General features: G+C 61.0%; 3 protein-coding genes across 9 annotated transcripts; 1 reads left to right on the top strand and 2 right to left on the bottom strand.

Moving 5' to 3' along the window:
• Positions 1 to 281: 281 nt before the first annotated feature.
• On the bottom strand, positions 282 to 9,833 carry GAL3ST1 (galactose-3-O-sulfotransferase 1). 6 transcript variants are annotated; one of them, XM_032705979.1, is made up of 4 exons: positions 7,276 to 7,389; positions 5,977 to 6,220; positions 3,297 to 3,430; positions 288 to 1,996 (listed from the first exon to the last, which is right to left on the bottom strand). In XM_032705979.1, the coding sequence occupies exons 2-4, from the start codon at positions 6,019 to 6,021 to the stop codon at positions 847 to 849; spliced, it is 1,329 nt and encodes a 442-aa protein (XP_032561870.1). In that variant the 5' UTR covers positions 6,022 to 6,220; positions 7,276 to 7,389; the 3' UTR covers positions 288 to 846. The 6 variants fall into 6 exon arrangements, with proteins under 6 accessions (XP_032561873.1, XP_032561870.1, XP_032561871.1 ...); XM_032705982.1 differs by lacking the exons at positions 5,977 to 6,220; positions 7,276 to 7,389 and adding an exon at positions 5,746 to 5,922 and having other exon boundaries at positions 282 to 1,996; XM_032705980.1 differs by lacking the exons at positions 5,977 to 6,220; positions 7,276 to 7,389 and adding an exon at positions 9,324 to 9,833.
• A 1,422-nt stretch (positions 9,834 to 11,255) lies between these two features.
• Positions 11,256 to 19,078, bottom strand: PES1 (pescadillo ribosomal biogenesis factor 1). The gene is made up of 15 exons (XM_032705977.1): positions 18,861 to 19,078; positions 18,448 to 18,527; positions 17,846 to 17,999; positions 17,660 to 17,769; positions 15,962 to 16,133; positions 15,608 to 15,697; positions 14,217 to 14,333; positions 14,048 to 14,125; positions 13,683 to 13,772; positions 13,385 to 13,515; positions 13,117 to 13,242; positions 12,830 to 13,014; positions 12,596 to 12,738; positions 12,068 to 12,235; positions 11,256 to 11,732 (listed from the first exon to the last, which is right to left on the bottom strand). Exons 1-15 carry the CDS (start codon positions 18,882 to 18,884, stop codon positions 11,649 to 11,651), a joined length of 1,752 nt encoding a protein of 583 aa, XP_032561868.1. The 5' UTR covers positions 18,885 to 19,078; the 3' UTR covers positions 11,256 to 11,648.
• A 467-nt stretch (positions 19,079 to 19,545) lies between these two features.
• On the top strand, positions 19,546 to 23,264 carry TCN2 (transcobalamin 2). Of its 2 annotated transcripts, XM_032705986.1 has the most exons (10): positions 19,546 to 20,071; positions 20,599 to 20,788; positions 20,892 to 20,939; positions 21,167 to 21,297; positions 21,385 to 21,537; positions 21,612 to 21,787; positions 22,285 to 22,459; positions 22,551 to 22,740; positions 22,919 to 23,040; positions 23,148 to 23,264. In XM_032705986.1, the coding sequence occupies exons 1-10, from the start codon at positions 20,014 to 20,016 to the stop codon at positions 23,207 to 23,209; spliced, it is 1,305 nt and encodes a 434-aa protein (XP_032561877.1). In that variant the 5' UTR covers positions 19,546 to 20,013; the 3' UTR covers positions 23,210 to 23,264. The 2 variants fall into 2 exon arrangements, with proteins under 2 accessions (XP_032561877.1, XP_032561876.1); XM_032705985.1 differs by having other exon boundaries at positions 19,546 to 20,788.
• The last annotated feature ends 283 nt before the right edge of the window (positions 23,265 to 23,547 follow it).

Here is a 23,547-nt window from a genome sequence, read left to right as displayed (position 1 = left end):
GGATGGCATCACAGGGGCAGTGCCCACCACAACCCGCTTCCTATCTCCTCCCCACACCAGTTCTCACCAGACCCCATCAGCCTTCTGGGATGTCCCCTCTGGGAACCAGGGCCACGGGGCCCTCTAACTGGGATGATGGGGGTCGGGGAGGGGGTGCCCTTTGCCCACAGGGACCTGTTGATAAATGCCGGGGCTTTTGGGATGGGTTTTCCAGTCTCCAAAGGGCTCTGGGTGGCAGCAGTGGTGGCTGATGCCCCTCCATGGCCACCCCTGAGCCAGAGTGGCTCATAGCCTGCCATGGCATGATGGCTGTGGGTGGGCTGAGAATGTGCTACACTCATCACACCCATGGGCAGCAGGCTCCAACATTCCAGCACCCCAAAACCAAGACTCAGAGGGGTGATTTGAGGAGCCCCTGGAGGGTGGGGTTCCCTGCGGGCAGTTCTACCCACCCTGGGCAAGGGGGACCCTCTGCCACTGCTGTCCTAGCACATCCCTGCCCACACTGGGCTGCCCCCAGCAAGGTGGGGATGGATGGATGTCCTGCTCCCGCTGTGACAGGGCCACGTCCTTCACAAATACCTCCTCCAGTCGTTCCGTGGGGAAGGAAGAAGTGGATCCTGCAGGAAAACACCGTCCCTGAACCCTCAATCCTTGACCCTGCGGGTGGAGGCAGAGTCTCCAGTCTCCAGCCCAAGCTGGGGCTCTGCAGAAAGGTGGTGGAGGGTCCCACCAAAAGTTCCTGGGCGCTGGACCCTCCAGCCAGTTCCAAACCATAAGAACCACGAGTAAGAAAAACAAAAGCACCTGGTTCTTCCCCAGGGGGAGCGCGGCACCCGCCAGCCCCTACCACTTGAGGAAGTCCCGCACGTAACTCCATAGCTTGGTGATCCAGAGGTTGGCCCCCAGGTCAGTCAGGTACTGGATTTCGGGCGTCAGCATCTTGCGGCACAGCTTCTGGTGCTTCTTGTTGATCTTCTTCTTCAAGTTGTACCCCAGGATGGTCTTCTCCCCCAGGGGCTGCCAGGGCTGCATGGAGGACTCTTGGATGGCGCTGGCGTCCACGGCGTGCCCCCCGTCGATGCAGATGCTCGTCATCTTCTCATTCTCCCTCTGCAGCTCGGCCACATCCTTGGCCATCCTCTCCCTCCCATAGGCCTCCACCTTGCGCCAGAAGGTGGCATTGAAGTAGCGGTAGAGCTTGGCGTCGATGAGGTTCCAGGCGGTCGCCTGCTCGTACAGCTCGGGGGTCAGCCGGGACACAGTGGAGCCCTTGCGGGCATTGAGCTTGAAGTAGAGGACATCCTCCAGCTGCCAGCACAGCAGGTCCTTCAGCAGCACCAGCGACTCATCGAAGTACTCGAGTAACATGACGAGGTGGAAGCGGCGGTCGATCTCGCGGATGTGCTCCTCCACCAGCGGGCTGCCCGCATCCATGGTGTTGTCGTAGCCGAAGTCAAAGAAGAGGAGGTTTTGGAGGTAGTGAGCGTTGAACCCGTTGGGGTCGTAGTAGTGCCGGGGGTCCCGCAGGAACTCGGCCAGCTTATCCTCCCCCGTTATCTTCCAGGTGAGGGGGATGACGGGCCCAAAGTAGTGGAAGGAGGACTCAAAGAGGTGGGCGGGGTCCCGCAGCACCGTCACAAAGGTGGCGTCGGGCGGCAGCAGCTCCCGCACCTCCTCGTAGTGGAAGCGCATGTGGTTGCAGATGATGTTGAAGCAGCGGCCGGGCTGGTAGTGCTGCACTTGGCTGCGCTCGAAGAACGACGGGTAGTAGAAGTCATTGCGGCCATTGGGGAAGGCAAATTTCAAGTGATGCTTCTCCCCGAAGCGGAAGAGGATGTTGAGGATGGTGCTGCTGGCGGTCTTGTGGGTCTTCATGAACATGACGTTGAGCTTGGGCCTGCAGCTCCTTCCTGAGGGGCTCCCTGTGCCGTTGGACACCGCTGGAGCCCTGGCGGGGGACGGGCGGGAGGAGCAAGAGGAGGGGACAGGGATCCTGGGGGGAGAAGAGACAGGACTGTGGTGAGGTAAGGGCGGCTCGGCCAGTGCGGCCCCACCGCTGTGAAGGGTCTGGCATATTCTGTCCTGGAGGAGCTGGGTCTGGGAATGGATGCTGGAAATAGGAATGGGTGCTGGACCTGGGAAGAGGTGCTGGACCTGAGGATGGGTGTTGGACCTAGGAACAGGTGCTGGAGATGGATATGGGTGCTGGACCTGGGGAGGGGTGTTGGACCTGGGAACAGCTGCTGGAGAGGGGCTCCCCATTGAAGACAAGCCCAGTTTCGGGCAGAGCCCCTTCACCCCCAGCCATGTGCCCAGTGGGACCAGGGCACCCACCCGACAGGAAAGGGGGGAAAAGGTGAGGAAAGAAGGAGGGAAAGAAGAAGGGGGGGAAAAAGGCAGGGAAAGAAATGCCTGATATCAGATGCACCTCCGAGCCACCAAACCATTCTCATTCACCCCTGGACAACTCGAGCCACTGAGAATGTGTTGTTGTGGTCAGCCCTCACCAGCACCAGAGCACCCTGAGCAGGGGGTCCACACCCCTCTCCACAGGCACGGCCATGGTGGTCCTGGTGCCAAGAAGTGCATCAAGGGGAGCTTTCCATGGCTGTAACTCCATGGAGAGGAGCTGATAACATTCTTATGGCATCTGAGAGCTCTCAAGGCCTTATGGGATCCATGGAGGAGGTCTGGGAACTCTCAAGGAAGAGGTCTGGGAGCTCTCAAGCCCTTGTAGGAATCATGAACCCCCTGTGGGATCCATGGAGGACCCAGCCCCCAGCAAAGAGGGAAACAATTCCAGATCATGGCCCCACAAATGAGTTCACAGGCCCTCGGGGAGCCTGGGAGGCCATGAGGGGTGTTATCTGAGCTGCCCAGGATGGGGAACAGAGACCACAGTCTCGAGTGACTTTGGACGCCCTTAATGAACTCCTCAAGATGATCTTGATAACGATCCCATGTGACAGCACCGGTCGGCACCAGGTTTATGAGGCATGTGGATCTTGTTTATAACCTTGAGATAAATTTGATGACAGGAGTCACACCCCTTTTCTTCCCCCTTCCCTCTTCCCTTCTCTTTTCACGCAGGAGCAGCGAGTACCCCCGGGATGAGCATCCCCAGCCCCCCACAGAGTTGGGATCCACCTCCCCCCCAACCCTTGGGACAGGGCACAGCCTCCAGAGGGAAGGAGACATCTTGGCATGAAGCCACCAGAGCCTGGAAACCCCAGGACTGAGTCCAGCTGGAAGTTCTGGAGCTGTGAGGGGACACGCAGGGACCCCAGACTCACTCAGTCACGCTGACTTGCAGCGGGGGGCCGGCGTAGGAGTAGAGCAGCAACATGAAGCTGGTCAGGAGGGTCCCCAGGACCAGCCCCTTGCACATGGACCTCCAGGGCTTCCCATGGCACAGCATCCTGGTCACCTGCAGCCAGAAAGGAGCGACGTTGGGGACTGGGAAGAGTGTGAAGAGGCACGTGTGCGTCTTGTGGGCACAACAACTCCCGGAAAAGCATCTCACTGGTGCCAGGTGTGTCCCAGCCACTGGCACAGCAAATCCATGGCCCAGGCCCAGCAGCTCTGCCTGCCCAGCTGACCTTTGCCCGCCCTAGGAAAACCCTGAGTGACTCCCAGGCCCGATGCTGGAGCAGTGGGAGAGGCTGCAGGGCTGGGACTGGGGGAAGGGGGAGCTGGGCCGTAGGCAGCCCAGGGGCAGAGTGGGGATCCTAGGCCAGGACACCACCAGCACCGGCAGGAGCTTCCCAAGGGCACTGGGATCCATTCTCCCAGGAAAATACCCAGACTGGAGCAGGAGCTGCACCAGCTTGGGATGTCTTGGGTGCTGCCATACCCACCCAGAGCAGCTGTGTGGTCTCTCCAGCCTCTCTGGCACCAACAGGGGCCCCTCTGGCCATGGCACCACACCTGGACTGGCCCTGGGGGGGCTGGGGACATGAAGCTGGGGACAGAGGGGTGTGGGGCAGGATGGCACCCCCAAACACACACACACACACAGAGCAGGCACGTGCACACACCTGCACAGATATCCACCCACATGCGTGTACGGACACACAGGGACACACGTGTGTGCATACACAGGAACACACACACACCCCTGAGCATGTTCAGGTGTGTGCATGGACACACAGGGGGACACACATCAGAACACACACGCCTGTGCATGTTCATGTGTGTGTGTGCACATAGGGACACACACCAGAACACACACGCACACACCTGAGCACGATCACATGTGTGTGCACACAGGGGCACACACCTGTGCATGTTCATGCATGTGCAGGCACACACATACACAGATGCACTCACAAATCCCTCCCAAGGGCACAGACATGCTCACACATGCACACACAGGGGCATGGACACACATCTGTGCATGTTTACATCTGTGTGTGCACACGCAGGGTACACTCATGCACACACACCTGTGCACGTTCGTGTGTGTGCATGGACACACAGGCACACATGGGACACACACCTGTGCATGTCCATGTGTGTGCAGGCACACACAGGGGTGCATATCTGTGCATGTTTGTGCATGTACATGGCACATGGAGATACACACACATACACACGGTGCACTCATGAATCCCCTCCAAGGGCACAGCCATGCTCACACGTGCACACATAGGGGCACACACACATCTGCACATGTTCATGCATGTGCAGGCACACACAGATGCACACACAGACACATGGATGCACTCATGAATCCCCTCCAAGGGCACAGACAAGGTCACACATATACCCACAGGGGCACACACGGGGCACACGTCCGGGCATGTTCATGTGTGTGCAGGCACACACAGGCACATACATGGCCACATGGCCACAGGGACACATCTCCGCATGTTCACGCATGTGCATGCACACACAGGGGCACACACCTTTGCAGGTTCATGCATCCAGATATGCTCACAGACACAGACACACACACAGACACACACACACACAAACCCATGAATGACCCCAAGGACACAGACACAGACACAGACACAGACACACATGTGCACACTGCTGCACACACATGTGCACACTGCTGCACACACAAGGGCACACATACGCCACAACATGTGTGCTCACGTGTGCACGAGGACACACACCCCCCAATGCGTGTTCATACACACACATGTTCATACACCCCCCAATGCGTGTTCATACACACACACACACACACATCCCCCACCACAGGCCGCCCCTCCTCAGCACTCCCCCCGCCCCACTCCCTCCGCCGCCGCAGGCGGATCGCGGAGGGTCACGGTCAGCTGTGACACCGCATTGCAGCAGGGCCGTCCCCTGCGGTAGGACACGGGGACACGGGGACACTCCACCCGTGACCGCGGCCCCCGCTGTGGGGGGCTGCGGGCTGAGCCCCCCGCCCGGGAGCGCCCCGAGCTGGGGGCAGAGCCCCCCCGGCCCCCCACCCCCGGTTAGCGGCGGGAGCAGCATCTCCGGACCGAGCTCCCGCTGCTCCCGCTGCTCCCGGGGCTCCGCGTCGCTCCCGAATCCATCAGCCGAGGCTGCCGCGCTCCCACCGAATAACACCCCCGAAACACTTCACCGACACCCCTCCCCGCCACACATCACCCCTTCAGCACCTCAAACCTCCAGCGGATAATCTGGCGGGATGAAATCCCGCTGGGAAGAGCCGCGGATCGCACCCCGATACATTCCACCCCCCGAGCCCCCCGCGGCGAAGCCCCCCCGGCCCCCCAGCGTTACCCGCAGCCCGGCGATCCCGGGGTGCCGCTGCTCCCGCCGCTCCCCTGCCCGGCCCCCCCGGGTCGGATCTCCTCGTGCTGCCGAGATTTCCAGCTCAATGAATAATGAATGGAAAACGCAACCGGAGCCCCGGGCTGCGGCCGGGCACTGGGCACAGCGCCTCGGAAGGGGGGGGAGCCGGGAGGAGGGCACCGGGGGCACCCCAAAAGCTCATCCAAGCCTCCCCCCCACCTTGCCCTGCAGCAGGGACCACTGGACCAGGCGCGGATGGTGCATCCAGCTTCTTCCCGCGTGGTTTTCCAGGGAATTTGTGCTGTCACTGCTAGGGGAGCAGATGGCTCTGGCCGTACCCCGAGATCACTGCGTGGGTGTCAGTGCCAAAGGGCTCCGAGTGCCTGGGAGCAGCTGGAGTTTGATTTTACACCATGGCTGTGATCCCACCACGGTCATGGCGTGGCACCACCTGGAAAAGCCACTGGAGAGAGCCGGGAGGACACCCGATTTTGTGAGTACTGCCGGATGGGAGCAGAGCTGCACCCCAAGGATCACCAGTGCTGGCACTGATCCCACGGAAGCAAATGAGACTGAACCATGAACCCTTGATGGGTCCCAATGGATCCCAATCAGTCCAGATGGGTTCCAATGGATCCTGATAGATCCCAATGGGACCCCGCCAGCCCCCGAGGCCCACACAGCACCCCATCCCAGAGCTCTGGAATGCCAGGGGGATGCCTCCCTCCACCCTTCCTGGCTCCCAGGGCTGGTTCTGGCAAACACTTTTCAGCCCAACCTCTCTATTTACTTTGCATTCAATGAGCAGCTTAATTATTAATAAGCTGCTGAGGGAATAACTCTTTGAGGGGAACATGGTGCACCAGGCGTGTTCCTGGGGCTCCCACAGGCGCAGGGTGGCCACAGCGCCAGCGGCTGAAATTCCCAGCCAGAGGACACGGCTGCACGGACCATTTCCTCACCAGTGACCCCTGGGACAGGCCGGGCCTCACAGCTCTGCATCCCCATCTCAATGTCCCAGCAACTTCCCAGCTCCCCTGGGGCATCCCAGAGCTTGCTTTTGGGTTTTCCCTATTGGATCCACTCTTTTTAGGGCCAAACCCCGATATTTGCCATACACAAGGCGTGTCCACCTGCTGTTTGCTCCTCCTGATCCCATAAATCCATGTATGCTCTGTTTTTGGCAGGCCCCATTCCACACAGGCACAGTGCTTCCTACACCCCTGTTCCCCTTGGGTGCAAACATCCAGCCCCACATTCCCAGGCTCCCTGCCCCATAGAGCTGCTTCCCAAGCATCCCAAGCGCCCCCCCCCAGCATCCCCAAACCTCCAAATATCCCAATACCCTGTCAAGCATCCCACTGCTCCCCAGCCATCCTGCTGTCCCCCAAGCATCCCTCTGCCCCCCAAGCAACCCAACAACCTCCCAAGCATCCTGCTGTCCCCCCCACCATCCTGCCACCCTTTAAGCACCCCACAAACTCCCAAGCATCCCGCTGTGCCCTCAGTATCCGTCACCTTTTCCTCTGCCTGCGCCGCTGGCGCTGGGCTGTCCCTGTCCTGTCCTGGACTGGCCGGGGTGCCAGGGGAGCGGGCGGCACGGGGCGGGGGTGCCGATGCTGCTCCGACATGGAATAAGCTCTTCCAGGGCAGCTCCCCGCAAACGCTGGCTTTTCCAAAGCCTCCCCGCTCCACCGCGGTGCTTATGGCATTGCCTGGATCCCGGCCTTGGCTCGCCGGCCTGGGAAGGGGGAGAGGGAACCGACAGGGAGCGGCTGGCGAAGGGACGCGGGGCTGCGGCCGGGCACTGCCCGGCTCCCCGGGGCCGGTCCTGGGTGCCCGCGGCCACCCCGAGCCGCCCGGCTCCCCACCCACTGCCAGGGCACAGAGGAGCCATTCAGCCTGCGCTGGGAACAACGGGGACGTTTGTCTCCATCTGCGCCCGCGGCCTCAACGGGGTCATTGTCCCCACGGGGCCCCGCGCCGGCCCCTCGGCTCCACGCCACCGCCGGCCCCCAGCCCGGCTTGGCCCCACGCGCTGGGTGACGACAGCCGTCCCTGGGCGGTGGCACCCACCTGTCACCGCCGGCCTCCTCCTCGTCCCTCGGGACAGTTCATGGGCTGCCTGTCACCTCCTGCAGCCGGAGCTCACCCAGCCGCCTGCTCCCCGGGGCGCTCTGGCCACGTCCCGTCAGCTCCTCTTCATCCTCCCGCAGCCCTCCCTCCCTCCCGCTGTATCTCCATGGTTTTATGGCCTTGATGGCAGCAATATCCCTGTGTCCCTGAGCTCAGCCCAGAAACTGCAGAGCCACTGCTGTTGTCACCGGCCTTTCCACCTTCCCCTGGTCACACTGGCTGAGTGGGTGCCCAGGGGCTGGGTGGGTGTCTGGGGGGGTGAGCAGGTGCCCCAGCTGCAACAGAAGGGCTCAGCCCCATCCCTGCTCCACCACCCCATACGTGCACGGGTGGAAAAAGGGCCTTTGTGCTCCTGGATCTGGCCTTTGCTCTTCCTGCTGCCCTCAGATTCAAGTCACCAAAGGGGGTCATGGCCTTGGGTCCCCAAGTGAGGGGTGACCACACTGGCATCCAGCATCCCAGGGCACCCCTCAGCTGTGTCCAGGACCCACCATCCCTGTCAGAGGACTTTGGAGTTCAGAGCTCGTCCCTACAGGATTTGGGGAGGTCACCCTGCAGTGACTTGGCAGCTCTTGCCCCATCCCTGGCAACTGCCCCATCCTGCCCAGCATTGGCAGGACCAGTTCCCACCCAGGGACAACCTGCACAATCCCCCAGGAACGGGAAAATCCAGAATAGCTTTGTCATCATTATCATATCATCATCATTGTCACCATCATCGTCATCACCATCATCATCATCACCATCATTGCAAGAGAAGGGATGAAGACAAGCGAGCTCAATCAGTGCTGAGTTGTGCCCACTCACCCCAGGGGAGGCAGAGGCTGGTGCCAGGATGGAATCAGGATTCACCCTGGAACCAGTTGTGAGGAGGCAAGGAGTGGTCCCACCCTGTCTCTGCAGGGCACCTCTCTTAATTGCAGGTTTACCCCTCTTTTCTGAGATGGGTTGCAAAGAGATTCCACGTTTCCCCCATTTTGGGGGATGGGTTTCCAGGTTTCCCCCTTTTTTTGGGGATTGGTTATGAAGGATTTCCAGTTTCTCCCCTTTTTTTGAGATGGGTCATGAAAGGCTTCCAGGTTTCTCCCTTTTTTGGATATTGGCTGTGAAGGGTTTCCAGATCTTCCCTTTTTTGGGGGACGGGCTTCCAGATTTCCCCTGTTTTAGGGGGATAGGTGGGAAGGGTTTCCAGCCAGAAGTGAATAGCAGTGGCTGGGATGTGGCAGCCCAACAATGGGATCCTGGTGGCCTCAGGACAGAGGTGACCAAGCCAAGAAGCCACAACACCCCACCTCCCACATCCGCAGAGTGTAACCCTCTCCCACATCCCATGGGGTGTAACCATCCCCGTGAGGGCTCCACCACCATGTCCCCCACCCCTGTTTCCTGTCCCTCCAACCTGGGTTTTGGGGTACAAAGCAGGTACTCACACTGACAGCTGTGACCGCTGGAGCTGTGGATCCCGAGGGATGGGGTGAGGATGGGCGGTGTCACACCCTGGTCAGGCCCTGGCAGACACTGCTGGCAGAGTGTGGTGTCAGTGCCTTTATCGCCAGAGAGGCCTGTCACGACTACAGTGGCCCAACTGGTTTGTGGCCACCCAGCCCTGTTCAGTGCCCTCAGGCCTGGAGCCGATGTTTGGAGTGAGGGCCCAGACTGAGGCCCTGGAACAGGTGTTGGGAAGCAAAGGCCTGGAGCCGGCATTGGGAGTGAGGGCCTGGAGCCGGTGTTGGGAATGAGGGCCTGGAATGGGTGTTCAGAATCAAGGGCCTGGAGCTGGCGTTGGGAATGAGAGCCTGGAATGGGTGTTTGGGATCAAGGGCCTGGAGCCGGTGTTGGGAATGAGGGCCTGGAATGGATGTTCGGGATCAAGGGCCTGGAGCTGGCATTGGGAATGAGGGCCTGGAATGGGTGTTTGGGATCAAGGGCCTGGAGCCAGTGTTTGGGAGTGAAGGCCTGGAATGGGGTCTGGGATTGGGTGTCCAGGGGTTCCCGGGATTGAGGACCCCATTCCAGGTCTCTGGCCCTGAGGGGGAGCCCTGGGCCTGGGGGCACCCCAGCGCTCGATCCTTCTTGGGGAGAGGGGAAGGGGAAAAAAGAAAAAAGGGGAAAATCCTTCCAACTCCCTGAAGTGAAAAAAAAAAAAAAAGAAAAAAAAGAAGGGGAAATAGAAAAAAAGCAAAAGAGAAAAAAAGGAGGAGAAAATGAGGGAAAAAAGGGGAAAAATAAAAAAAAGAAAAAATAAAAGAAAAAAGGAAAAAACAGGAAAAAAATTAAAAAAGGGGAAAAGTGGAAAAATAGGAAAGTCAAGGAGAAATAAGGACAATGAAAAGGAAAAAGGGAAATAAAAGGGAAAATAAGGGAGAAAAGGGGAGAAAAATGGGGGAAAACAAAGGAAAAAAACAGAAGAAAGTGAAGGAAAATTAAAAGGGGGGGAAGGAAAAAAAGGAAAAAAAAAAGGAAAAAAGGAAGAAAGGAAAAAAGGAAAAAAGGGAAAAAAGGAAAAAATGAAAAAAAGTAAAAAAGGAAAAAACAAAAAAGAAATAAAAAAAAAAGGAAAAAATGAAAAAAGGAAAAAAAGGAAAAAAAGAAAAAATGAAAAAAAGGAAAAAAGGAATAAAGAAAAAAGAAATAAAGAAAAAAGGAAAAAAGGAAAAAAGGAAAAAAAGGAAAAAAGGAAAGAAGGAAAAAGGAAAAAGGAAAAAAGGAAAAAAGGAAAAAAAAGGGAAAAAAGGAAAAAAAAGGAAAAAAAGGAAAAAAAAGGAAAAAAAAGGAAAAAAAAAAAAGGAAAAAAAGGAAAAAAAAGGAAAAAAGAAAAAAGAAAAAAGAAAAGCTAATTGCAAAAGGAAAAATCTAAAAAACAAAGAAATTCAAAGAAGAAAGAAAAAAGGGGAAAAAAGAAAAGTAAAAATTATAAAGTAAAAAAAATCTAGGAAAAGAAAATAAATCTAAATTCCACAAGCTGGGCATTTCCCATCATTCCCTGTCTGAGCTCACTCACTGCCAGGAAAGGTCACCCCTGGGACTGGCAGCACTGCCATGACCCCACAGGCCACCCATGTCCCCTCAGCAGTGCCAGGGGGTGTCCTCCAAAAATCCCCATGGGATGACAGAGCCTTCCCCACACCTGGGAACAAAGGTGTCCCCATAAACCCCATGAGATACCACAGCACAGGAAAAGGTTTCTCCAAGGTGTTTCGGGAGGAAAAAATGGAGTGGGGGATGATGTTGCTGATGCCAGGGGTGTTGGCAGCCCTGGCATTGGCCATGGCAGTTCCTCGTGCATCCTCATCAGCCCCACACACATCCCAAAAGCAGGATGAGGAGCCTCCCCCGTGCCCAGGCAGAGGGAACAAACACCGCCAGGAAAGCATCACCTTTATTTAAAAATAAAAATATAAGGGAATATGGTTTTCTATGTGGATACTGGGGAGCACTTTGGGCTCTGCACTCCTCTGTGCAAGGGAGCCTGGATCTGGCACCCAGGGCTGTGCAAATCCATATGGAACATTCCAAAGCCTGGAGCTCTTCTCGACCTCCTCCTCACACAGAGGTGGCTCTAGCATGGAGAGGACAGTCCTTGTGACATGGATTCTGTGGAGGAAGCCATGGGAGAGGCACAGCAGGAGGTGTATTTACAGATGGGAAACGTTTCAATACAGCATTTCTGTCTCAGGAGCAAAGCCGAGGGATTTCCACTCAACAGCAAAAGTGGAAAACTATCCTCCAGCCCCCTCTGGGAGCCCCCAGCCCCATCATGCTCGTTGTGCCTTCTTGCTCTTCTTCTCCTCCTTGAGGGCCGTGTCGTGGGCTTTCCTCTTCGCAGCCAGTTTGTTGGCCTGTGGAGAGACCCCCGAGACCCACGGTCAGAGCAGACCCATCCGCAGACCCTCAGTCCCACCAAACCTCCAGCTGTAGGTGAGGATGGATCCCACAGTACCAGGATCAGGTGTGGGACACAGAGAGAGGCCGTGAGGCAGAGTCTCGAGGGAGCACGAGGAGCTCTGCCCTGCCATGGGGCAGCCTGGGGGTGCTGGGAAGGGGCTGGTAGAGCCTCACCCCTGCCCACCTGCCCTCAACACCTTCTCCAGGTACAGAGAAGAAGGAACAAGGAGATTTGGGAAGAGCCCATCCCAGGATGCTGGTGAAGGGCCCTGTCCCACAGAGCTCGTACCTCACGGACTTTACGCTTCTTGCCGAACATGATCTTCTTGTAGAGGTATTTCTCCCTCTTCTTCATCATCATGATGGCCAGGCGCTTCTCCTCGCTCTGCTGCTCCTGCTCCAGGCGCTGCTTGTCCTCCACCCGCACCTTCCCCGCTGTCACCTTCACGGGAAGCGCCTGTGGGAGCCAGAGAGCTCAGGAACCTAAATCCCAGGAATCCACCCCCATTTCCAGCCCATTCACCAGGGGCCACGAAACAGCCACAGTTCACAAACATGGGACCCAGAGCATCCCTGGAAATGTTCCAGGTCAGGTTGGATGGGGCTTGGAGCAACCTGGGCTAGTGGAAGGTGCCCCTGCCCATGGTGGGGGTGGAATGAGATGAGCTTTAAAGTCCCTCCAAACCCAAACCATTCCAGGATCCTGTGAGTACCCCAGCAGTCCCAGGACAAGAACACCCCACAGTGAGCAGAGCCTCAGCAAGGGCAGTGCCCACCCGTTTCCTTCCAGGGCACCCACCCCGCTGCCGGCACCCACCTTGTTGCTCTGAGTCTTCTGCTCTTCCATCTTCTTTAACTTCATCTCCTCTTCCTTTTCAGACTCATCTTCCTCATCCTCTTCTTTGTCATTGTCATCCTCCTCTTCCTCCTCCTCTTCTTCCTCTTCCTCACTCTCCTCATCTACAAGGAGAGACCATGGTTACCCCTGAGGGGCTCCAGAGCAGACACTGGCACCTGCCCAGCTCTGAAACTCCTCCATGGCTCCCATCACCTGGGTTCTCTCCCCGTTGCAGGGCCAGCAGCTTCAGCTTCTCCGGAGGCACGTAGTCACCCTCCTGCTCCGTCACGAAGGGTGACAAGTGTGGGGGCAGCAGGACACCCGGGAAGTAATCGGCCACAGGAAGGCACAGTTTGGCATTGACCGAGTCAAACACCCACTGAGGCTGCAGGTAGTACCTGGGGGAGGCAGAGGGACCCCACCTCAGGCTCTGGAGCCCGTGGAACAGCTCTGGGGTGGCCCCCGTGGCCGTTCTGGGGACAGGCCCCTGTCTCACCCACCTGCCCACCACCTGCTTCTCCACGCGGGGCCGGTCGATGATGTGGTGGGTGATGGAGGGGTCGGTGGCATCGTAAGTGGCCCCAATGCACAGGGACTTGTCCCAGGAGACCTGGCCACCAAAGCTCCTGCCAGAAAAGCCCATCAAGGAGTCAGGCAGGTTGGTGGGACCCTCGGGGTCACCTCACCCGTGGGACATCGGGCAGGGTGGGCCCGGCAGAGGGGCTGTGGGAGGCCAGGGCTGCCCAGGGTGTCCCACCCCCCACGCACCGGATGACGAAGGCCAGAGGCTCCCGAGGCACCTCCCTGTTGAGGAAGAAGCGCAGCCCCTCAAACAGCTTCTTGTGCTTCTCCAGGGCCTCCTGTTCCTTCTTCTTGGCATCCATCTGTTCTGCCGTCTCCTGCTTGGAGCAAAGCCTTCAGCCTCCTCCCCAACACCCCCTGCCAAGCCCCCTCTGCAAGGGGGGGGTCTCAGGTGCTGTCCCCAGACTCCCAGCACCTCGCTGGCCCTGCCAGCCTTTGCCTGGGCACAGGACAGGCAGGCATGAGTCCCCCACCAGGTTCTTACCCCCTCCACTGGGAACTCGTCCATCTCCACCTCGTCCTCGTGGGTTGGTGCCACTACTCGGGCCAGGCTGGAGCTCAGAGCTGACAGTCTCTGCAGTGGGAGGAGATGGAGTCATATCCAGGGGGTGGGAAAAGGGGCAGCCCCATGGAGGAAAGGGATTTCTCAGAGCCAAAAGACCCAGGGATTGGGCAGAATTCAGCCTCCTCCATGGACAGTCCCCAGCATGGGGCTCTGGAGGGTCTCCTGCCACACAGGGGGAGGCTGGTGGAGCCCGAGGCCAAGCCCAGCTCTTCCCTACAGGGACAAGGCGTTTTGGATCAGCCCCCTCCACCCCTCAGTCCCATGGTGCCATCAGTGTCCCTCACCTCCAGGTAGCTCTCTGAATCCATGGCATACTCCTTGCCCTCCGTGGGCTTCAGCTCAGCATCAGCCTGGCTGTCGATCTGGGGAGGAACAGAGGTGGGGAGGCAGCTCCCAAACATCCCCCCCTGCACCACCCCAGGGGGGGTCCCAGCAGTGACCCCATGGCCTCACCTTGGGGGGGTAGAGCAGGTTGAGGGAGTGGTAGAGGCGGAAGTTGACGAAGCCCAGGAGGGTGGTGTAGAACTCGGTGAAGGTGGCCATGACCCGGTAATCCACGTCTGTGGGGTGCTGCAGGCACATGGCAGGGGAGAATGTGTGGATAAAGGACCCTCTCTGCAGGGACAGGGGTCCATCCCATCCACGTGGGGAGGAAGGTCATGGAGTATCCCCATTTAGGAAGGGACCCACAAGGATCATCAGTCCAACCCCTGGCCCTGCACAGGCACCCAACAATCTCACCCTGTCCCTCAGAGAACTGTCCAAACCCTCCTGGAGCTCTGGCAGCCTTGGGGCTGTGCCCACTGCCCTGGGGAGCCTGGGCAGTGCCCAACCACCCTCTGGGGGAAGAATCTTTTCCTAAGATCCAACCTAATCCTACCCCCTTCACAAGTCAGGTCATAGCCACCGCCAAACCCTGGGCAGGGAGAGCTCCCCAGGTGCAAGCAGGGTCCTGCTGCCACCCTGTCCTGCTGGGAAGCACGGAACACCTCATCCCATCATGGATGGGGACCTTGGGACTTGGCCCAGGGACTTCAAATCAGGGTGAGGAGTGCAGGGTGTGGCAGAGTTGGACAAGAACAGCACAAGAGCAGGACAAGGAGGATGAGGACAAAGGGGAATGGCTTCCCACTGCCAGAGGGCAGGGTTAGATGGGAGATTGGGAAGAAATTGTTCCCTGTGAGGGTGGTGAGGCCCTGGCACAGGTTGCCCAGAGAAGCTGTGGCTGCCTCTGGATCCCTGGAAGTGTCCAAGGCCAGGCTGGACGGGGCTTGGAGCAACCTGGGACAGTGGAAGGTGTCCCCGCCCATGGCAGGGGGTGGAATGACATGATCCTTAAGGTCTCTTCCAGTCCAAACCATTCCGGGATTCTATGATTCAAAACCACAAAGACCCAATCTAACAGTGTCCAGCCTTGAAAATCCTGGGAGTGAATGGAGAGGGCACTGCTGTGCCCGTGACCTCCTGCCTGACAAGGCTCAGGGGGGCACATGGCTGTCCCAGCATAGTGGCACCCACAGCCCCCCTTGTCCTGCTGTGTGGGGACACAGCAGAACCTCCCTGCTCAAGGCTGCAGGATCTGACTCATCCCTTCCCTGTTTCCCTCGTTCCTGCAGGTTAATCTTTAATGACTGGTAAAGGTGTGTATTAATAACTGAGGACACGAGGAACTGGGGAGACTGGTACAGGCAGCCCCGGGGTAACAGAGGGCTGTGTCCACATGTGCCCCCTGAGCCAGGCCCCGTGGGCTCACCACAGGCTGGGCACTGCCTCCTCTGCCTCAGGATGGACCCTCAGCCCCTCCCTGGGCACAGGATCCCACCGTGCCCTTCCCAGGTACTCACGTCATGGGCGAAGGCGTAGGGGGTGATCCAGGTGACGGGCTGGCCCAGCACCTCTGCCTGGTAGTAGATGCCCTTGATGGAGAGGAAGACCTGGCAGGACCACAGTGAGGGCTTAGGGGGAGGAAGGCCATGGGGATGCTGTGTCCCTGTCCTCGCTCCCCCTTCCCCTGGCTTAGTTGCTTCCTCCTCAGGGAGGATCAAACATCCCAGTGGGACACGCACCCCACTGGCAGCTCCAGCACAGCTGGGCCAGTGCCCTCCCAATACCCTCCCAGTGCCCTCCCGCTGCCCAAACCCACCACCCCCATGCCCCCCGGGCAGGGGGGCCTGTCCTGTCCCTCTCCCCGTGCCCACCTTGCGCAGGGAGCGGGAGGCGATGACGTAGTTCTGGAATTCCACGGCCAGGCGCCGGCACAGCTGGATGGTCTGGACATGGCACTTCCCTGTCCGGGGGAAGGTGGAGAACAGGAAGCACATGGACAGGGCATCGTCCAGGTCCCGCAGGGCATCGATGAACGTGGGGTACCTGTGTCCAGGGGAAAGGGAATGAGGATCACACCCGGCCCTGCTGTCCAGCTGCTGGGGCTGGGGGAGACCCCGGGAGAGAAAGGAATTGGAAACATGGAACATCCACCTGCACATCCCACCAGAGTTGGTCACAGAACCATGGAATGTCCTGAACTGGGAGGAACCCACAAGGATCATCCAGTCCAACCCCTGGCCCTGCACAGACACCCAACAATCCCACCCTGTCCCTCAGAGCACTGTCCAAACCCTCTGGAGCTCTGGCAGCCTTGGGGCTGTGCCCACTGCCCTGGGGAGCCTGGGCAGTGCCCAACCAGCCTCTGGGGGAAGAACCTTTCCCTGAGATCCAACCTAACCCTCCCCTTGACACAACTCCAGTTGTCCTCCAGAGGACCCACAGGGATGAGTGTCCCTCCTAGGCACTGAGGAGTCACAGCCACACAGCTCCTGGGGCTCGGGGCTCCCCAGAGGACACAGTAGCACCTCATAACATGAGGTGGGTGTGAACAGGGTTTAGGGCACCCACAGGTTTTGAGTGTGGGAGATTCCAGCCTGGACCCCTGAGGACACACACACAGACACGACACACACACGGCCCATGGCCTGTGGCACAGGTCACTTCTCAGCACTGCTTCTTTCTGCACACCAGCACAGGGAGGTCCCAGGCACCACAGGGACAAGGAAGAGACCTGCCAGAGCCTGTTCCTTCCCTCCTGCCAATGCCCATTCCTTCCCTCCTTCCTGTGTCCCCTCCTTGCTCACTGTCACCAAAGCCATGGGCACAATTAACCCTCAACCAGCCCTCCCTCTGAGGAAAGCACTGTGCAGGGACAGGAGGGAGCCCTCAGTGTCCCCCTGGAGCCATCCAGGGTGGCCAGGAGCTCCCTGCTCACTCCTCCAGCCCAGAGACACCTATTGACACCAACATCCCCAGAAAATACACAGGAGGTGGGTGCCCAGAGAGGGGTGGATGTGGTGAAGGAATCCCAGAATGGTTTGTGTTGGAAGGGACCTTAAAGATCATCCAGTCCCACCCCCTGCCATTGGCAGGAACACCTCCCACTAGACCAGGTTGCTCCAAGCCCCGTCCAGCCTGGCCTTGGACACTTCCAGGGATCCAGGGGCAGCCACAGCTTCTCTGGGCAACCTGTGCCAGGGCCTCACCACCCTCACAGGGAACAATTTCTTCCCAATCTCCCATCTATCCCTGCCCTCTGGCAGTAGGAAGCCATTCCCTGTGTCCTGTCCCTCCATCCCTTGTCCCCAGTCCCTCTCCAGCTCTCCTGGAGCCCCTTTAGGCCCTGGAAGGGGCTCTCAGCTCTCCCTGGAGCCTTCTCTTCTCCAGGTGAAACCCCCCAGCTCTCCCAGCCTGGCTCCAGAGCAGAGGGGCTCCAGCCCTGGCAGCATCTCCGGGGCCTCCTCTGGACTCTCTCCAGCAGCTCCACGTCCTCCCTGTGCTGGGCCTCCAGAGCGGGATACACTAAGCTCCAGGTGGGCTCCCTGTGGCTCTGCCAGGACTCTCCTCACCTCTCCTTCACGATGTGGTCGAGTTTGTAGGTGGGTTTGTTGTCCTTCAGCCGTTCCACGGTGCTCCACTCGCTCTTCCCATACGCCTTCCGGAGCTTCCGCACAAACACCTGTGGGGATGGGGGAGGTGAGTGCTCCTGAGTGCTCCAGGACCAGCCCCAGCAGCCCCTGGGGTGGGACAATCACCTTGTATTCCCGGAATTTGTTGACGATGGGCTCATGGAGCAGGAATTTGATGTCCTTGAGCAGGTAGAAGGTCCTGGGGGCTGTGGAGCCTTTGTTCACCTTCTTCTTGTGCTTGGGCTCATGGGGGTAGATCCCCTTGAGGATGCAGAGGCGCCTGGGGAGGGGACAGGGCTGGGACATGGGGACACAGCACCCCTGGACACTCCAGGCCCTGCCCTTGGTCGGGAGGGAACCCCCAAACTTGGCACCTGGAATCCTGGGACACACCCCAGGACACACAAGACAATCCATCCTGCTCCCAAGGGACAGGGACACCCAAGGGCCACCCCCTGGAGGGGGTTCAGGAGGTCCCAGGGCCACCCCACACACCCATCACAGGCTCCATCTCCCACTGCTGTCTCGGGAGGGCCCTGGGGGTCCCAGGGCAGTCATCAAGGGGGTCCCGGAGGGAGTTCAGGGGGTTTGGGGTGTTTGGGGGGGGTGTGTCCAGAGGGGATTCAGAGGGGATTCTGGGGGTCCCGGGGGGCTCAGGGGCTCTGGAGGGGAGTGAGTTCAAGGGGTGCGGGGTCCCTGCAGGAGGAGTTTGGGGGTCCCGGGTGCACCTGAAGTCGGGCAGGCTCAGCTGCAGCTTCTTCCGCGCCCGGTTGCGGGTGATGTAGTTGGTGGCGGCTCCGCGCTCGTACTGCGGGGAGATGGGGGGGAGGGTGAGGAGACCCCCGGAACCGGGGGGAAACGGGACCCAGGGATGGGATGGGGGCTGAGAGGGACCGCCGGGCACGGACAGCGAGGGGGGCGAGTGGGGCAGCGGGCACCGACCGGGGATCACGGGGGCGGAGGGGGGGCATTGGAGGGGGGGAGACACCGGGACCGGGGGCGGGCACCGGAGGGGAGGAGGGACACGACACAGGAAGGCACCGGAGGGACGGGCACGGGCCCCGGGGGTGTGGGCGCAGCCCCGGAGGGATGGCACAGGGATGGGACAGTCTGGGGAGGGACGGGGTCGGGGTCCCGGTACCTTCTTCTTCTCCACCCCCCCCATGGCCCTGCCGAGCCACGCGCTCCCGCCGCCGCTGGACCCCGGGCTGCCCGCGCCGCGCCTGAGCACACCAGAGCCGCCCTGCGCCGGGCACGGGGACTGCGCGGACACCGTGAGCGGAGCGGGCGGGACGAGAGACGCAGGAGACAGGACAGCGGTCTGTCAGGCGCTCGGCGGGCAGCCCAGAGCGCTGCGGTGAGGGGTCCTGAGGCGCGGGGCATGCCGGGATATCCCGAGGTAGGCCGGTCCTCCCGCGCGGGGCATGCCGGGATATCCCGGGGGTCCCGGCCCCACCCGGGGGGCGCGGACGGGGGATCGTGCCACGGCCTGGGGGTCCCGGGCCTCCCAACAGCCCCCGCGGCACTGCCACCCCCCCCCCCCCGAGCCCCCACAGCCCCGTCCCCCGCGAGTTTGGCTGGGCTCCGGGGTGCTTCACCCCCTCCAGTGCCGGGGGCGCCGCCCCCCCGGAGCCCTAGGCACCCCGGGAGGGTTCGGGGCGCTCCCGGGGGTCCCGCCGAGCCCGAGGGAGTCATGACCCCCGAACTCGCCTCCCCTCCCCGCCAAGATTCAGGAGGGTTTGGGAGCAGGGAGTCCCCAGACCGGTCCCCCCAGCCTGGGGGCCCTGGGCTGAGCCCCAAAGGGTCCCGGGCTGGGGGGATTCGGCTTTTGGGCTCAGCCCTCCACACCCACCCCCGGCTACGGGGTTTTACCTTTTGGGGCTCGGGACCCCCCGGCTTTAGGGAGTTACTTTTTGGGGCTCAGCTCCCCCCCCCCCCTCCGGCTCCGGGGTGGGGCTGATTAATCCTCGTTTTCTCTGTTAAATCCCGGTTGGAAGCGAGGAGTGGATTCTCGTTTTCAAAGGCACCGGATTTGTGGGATTTCACGCCTGTCTTTATTTTTGGGCTGCTCGGAGCAGGGTGACCCGGGGCAGGGTGACCCAGCACAGCCCCCGTGATGCCCCCGCTCCCAGCCAAAGTTCTGTCCCGTTTGTGCTGACTCGGCCCCGACGTGCGGAAACGGCCTCCCGCCCCAGCTTCCCGTGCTGTCCCGGTCCCGCCCGGGCTCATCCTGCCGCTCCCGGGCGTCCGGCGGTGCCGTGTCCCCTCCGTGTCCCCCTCTGTCCCTCTCCAGCATGTGGCTGCTGCTCGTCCTGCTGCTGCCGCCCGCGGTCCTGTCCGCCCAGCGCTGCGGTGAGTGCGGCCCCGGGACCCCCGACCTGCCCGGGACCCCCCCGGGGCCGGGGGGTCCCTGAGGGGCAGGGCTGGGGTGACAAACCCCACCCTGTACCCCAGCCCTGCTCCCCAGTCCCGGGGCCCTCGTGAAATCCCTCGGGGATGCGTTTTCCAGGGCTCAGCTCCCCCCACGAGCCTGATTCCTGCAGCCCCTTCCCCTGCCCGGAGCCAGCCCCTGCTCACCCCCCGGGGGTCCCACAGGGACATTGGGACAGGGGTGTCACAGAGGGGTGTCAGGGAGGGGGGTTCTGCTGGGCTCTCTGTGTTTCTCTTTACGGCTCTTCCTTTGTTTCTCCCTCTTTGTTTGTGGGAAATCTCGAGGTTTTGGGATTAGTGGGGGCACACAGAGGGTGTTGGGTGCACGGCAGGGCTGGGTGCCGGGGCTCCATCCCCACAGAGCTGCGGGGGGCTGCAGATGCTGCAGGGGGTGGTCTCAGCCCCCTGTGCTCCCTCACCTGCGCTCCCTCCCCGGGGGTCGTGGGCAGAGCCCCCCCCGGGGCCGGCGGGGGCCGTGCGGGCGCTGAGTGCGCGGCTGCTGGGGCTGGCGGGGGACCCTGCGCGGGACCCCGACCCCACCACGTACCTGGGGCTGCGCCTGGGCCGGGAGCACAACCTGCAGCTGGAGCAGCACTACCTGGAGAGGCTGCACCGCGCCTTCCAGCACCCCTATGGCAGGTGGGACACTGGGGGGACACCGGGACCCCTATGGGGACACCGGGGCTCCCCACGGGCCTTTGGGGACGCCCCTGTCCCACACACTGACCTCAGGTCCCCACAGGAGCGTGCAGGCCCATGGCTACCCTGAGCAGGATGCTGAGCTCAGCACGTACGTGTGGGTGTCCTGGGGGACACGGGGTGCCCTGAAATCACCCATGTCACGGGGTGACACCCCTGGTGGGGTCCTGGGAGGTGCCCTGAGGATAGGGTGACACCGCCAGCAGGGTCCTGGGAGCCCCAGGGCAGGGTGACACCCCCAGTGTGGGGTCCTGGAGGTACCCTGAGGGCAGGGTGACACCCTTGGTGGTGTCCTGGGAGGTGCCCGGTGCCTTGCAGGGGCGCAGAGTGGCCGCAGACGGGGCGGCTGGCACTGTACCTGCTGGGGCTGAGGGCCACCTGTCCCCCAACCAAACCCCACCGGGCGCTGGTGACGTGGCTCAAATACTACCTGGAGGAGGACTGGACAGGTGAGTGTCCCCACGGGGTGACCACCCACCTGGGCACCCACAGGGTGGGACTTCACTCACCCTGGTGACACCCCCTGTCTTCCCCAGGCTCCCGGCGGCACGGCCACCCCCTCACCAATTACTACCAGTACGGGCTGGGTGTGCTGGCGCTGTGTGTGCACCACAAGCGGGTGCGGGAGGAGGTGATCCGCCGGCTCCTGGAGGCACAGCACCGCGGCCGGCTCGGGCACGGCGCCGTGGGTGAGGGCCCGTGGGCACAGGCGGGGGCACCCGGCGGGGGGTGAGCCCACGGTGACCCCGCGGTGTCCCTGCAGACACAGAGGCTGTGCTGGCACTGGCCTTCGCCTGCCTGGAGCACAGGAGGCTGGTGGGGGCCAGGCTGGCGGCTGAGCTCCGGGACACCGTGCACAGGGTGAGCAGGAGCATGGCCCAGGCTCAGGGACCCGAGGGCATCATCGGCAACATCTACAGCACCCCCTGGGCCCTGCAGGTGGGGGTCACCTGAGGGGACTTCTGGCATGGGAGCAGGAATTGGCAAGGGGAGGTGGGGCTGCAGGTGCTGATGTGGGTGCAGGTACAGGTGCGGGTGCAGATGTGGGTGTAGATGCAGGTTTGGGTGCAGATGTGGGTGTAGATGCAGGTTTGGGTGCAGATGTGGGTGTAGATGCAGGTTTGGGTGCAGATGTGGGTGTGGGCACAGGAGCAGATATGGGTGCAGATAAAAGTACAGGTGCAGATGTGGGGTGCAGGTGCAGAAGGCTGCAGGTGAGGGTGTAGGCAGGTGCAGATGTGGGTGTAGATACAGCTACAGGTGCAGATGCAAGATGTGGGTGCAGATGTGGGGTGTGGGTGCAGGTACAGATGCAGATGGTGGTGCCTGGGCAGAGGCAGCTGCCCCAGGGCAGGTGATGCTCAGCCCTGCAGTGCCCCAGTGCCCAATCACCTCCCTCCTCTTCTTGCTGCCCCACCACCTCCCTCCTGCTCCAGGTGTTCCAGGCCACAGGCATGTGCCACACAGAGCCAGCTTACAGCCGGGCCATGGCTGCGCTGCTGGAGAACCTGGATGCCTTCGGCACGGCCACCACCATGGCCCAGGTGCTGCCAGTGCTGCACGGCCACTCCTACCTGGACATCGCCTCCATGCACTGCCAGGAGGAGTCGGGTACGAGCTGGGGGCAGCCGGGATGGGGTTGGTGCCAGTGCCACCGCGGTGGTGGCCGGGTGTTCATCAACTCCGTGGTGGCTTCTCACAGATACACTGACACCCCTCGACGTGGAGCCCCCGACTGAGGTGCCAGGGAACAAGACAGTGCGGCTGGTGGTGGAGTGTGCCCAGCCCTGGTGTTCCGAGCTCCAGCTCTACGACCGGCGGGTGTCCACGCCCGCTGCCGCCTCCCTGCTGGATGTGCTCGGGGCGGCCACTGCACAGGAACCCCACTTCACGTATGTGACCCACCTGGGGTCCCCTGGGGTCACACTGGGGTGGCCACATGTCCTGCACCCACACCAAGGGCTCACCCTGGTTCGCACTGCCCAGCTCCCTTGGGAGCTGCCCTGTCCCACTGCCAGCAGTGCCAAGGCTGGACACTCATCCCCCTCACTGCCCTCTGCCACTCCTCAGGTTTGACACCCAGGACACCCCCCAGGGCCCCTACCTGACCCAGGTGCTGGGGCTGGAGGCCCGGCAGGAGAAGCGGAACTACTGGCAGCTCCTGACAGCCCCCAGCACCCCCCTGCTGACAGGTAAGTGATGGGTGGGGGTCCCTGGGGAGGCAGTGGGGGTCCCAGGCGGTCCCCATGGCCCCTGGGGCCCCCAGTCTCACCTGAGGTCACTGTCCCTCCCTCTGCAGGTGTCGCCGACTACATTCCCCATGATGGAGAGACCCTCATCCTGCGCCTCAGCGAGTGGTAGAGGGTGGGGGGCTGTAGGGGGTGATGGCAATGAAACCTCCACTGTGGGCATAGGACCTGCTTTCTGTCTCCTGCTTTCCAGGAGCCAGCACCCCAAATCTGCCGGGGGGAGGAGAAAGAGGAGGGGGACAGAATGTGCCTTGTCCTACAGGTGCTGTTGGATGGGAGCACCAGGACCAGCAGCTCCTCTGGTCCTGGTCCCTCTCAGGGATGGCACAGGCAGGTGCCGGGAGCAGCCGGTTTTGGGGCGTCCAAAGCATTTTTGGGATATGCAAAGATTTGGGGAGACCGAGTCAGGGCTGCTCATCCCCAGAAAGCGCCAGCTGGGATCACCCTCCT

The sequence above is a fragment of the Chiroxiphia lanceolata genome, chromosome 18, assembly GCF_009829145.1.
Source record: "Chiroxiphia lanceolata isolate bChiLan1 chromosome 18, bChiLan1.pri, whole genome shotgun sequence".
Lineage (NCBI taxonomy): Eukaryota > Metazoa > Chordata > Aves > Passeriformes > Pipridae > Chiroxiphia > Chiroxiphia lanceolata.
This window is presented reverse-complemented; position numbering and strand designations above follow the sequence as displayed.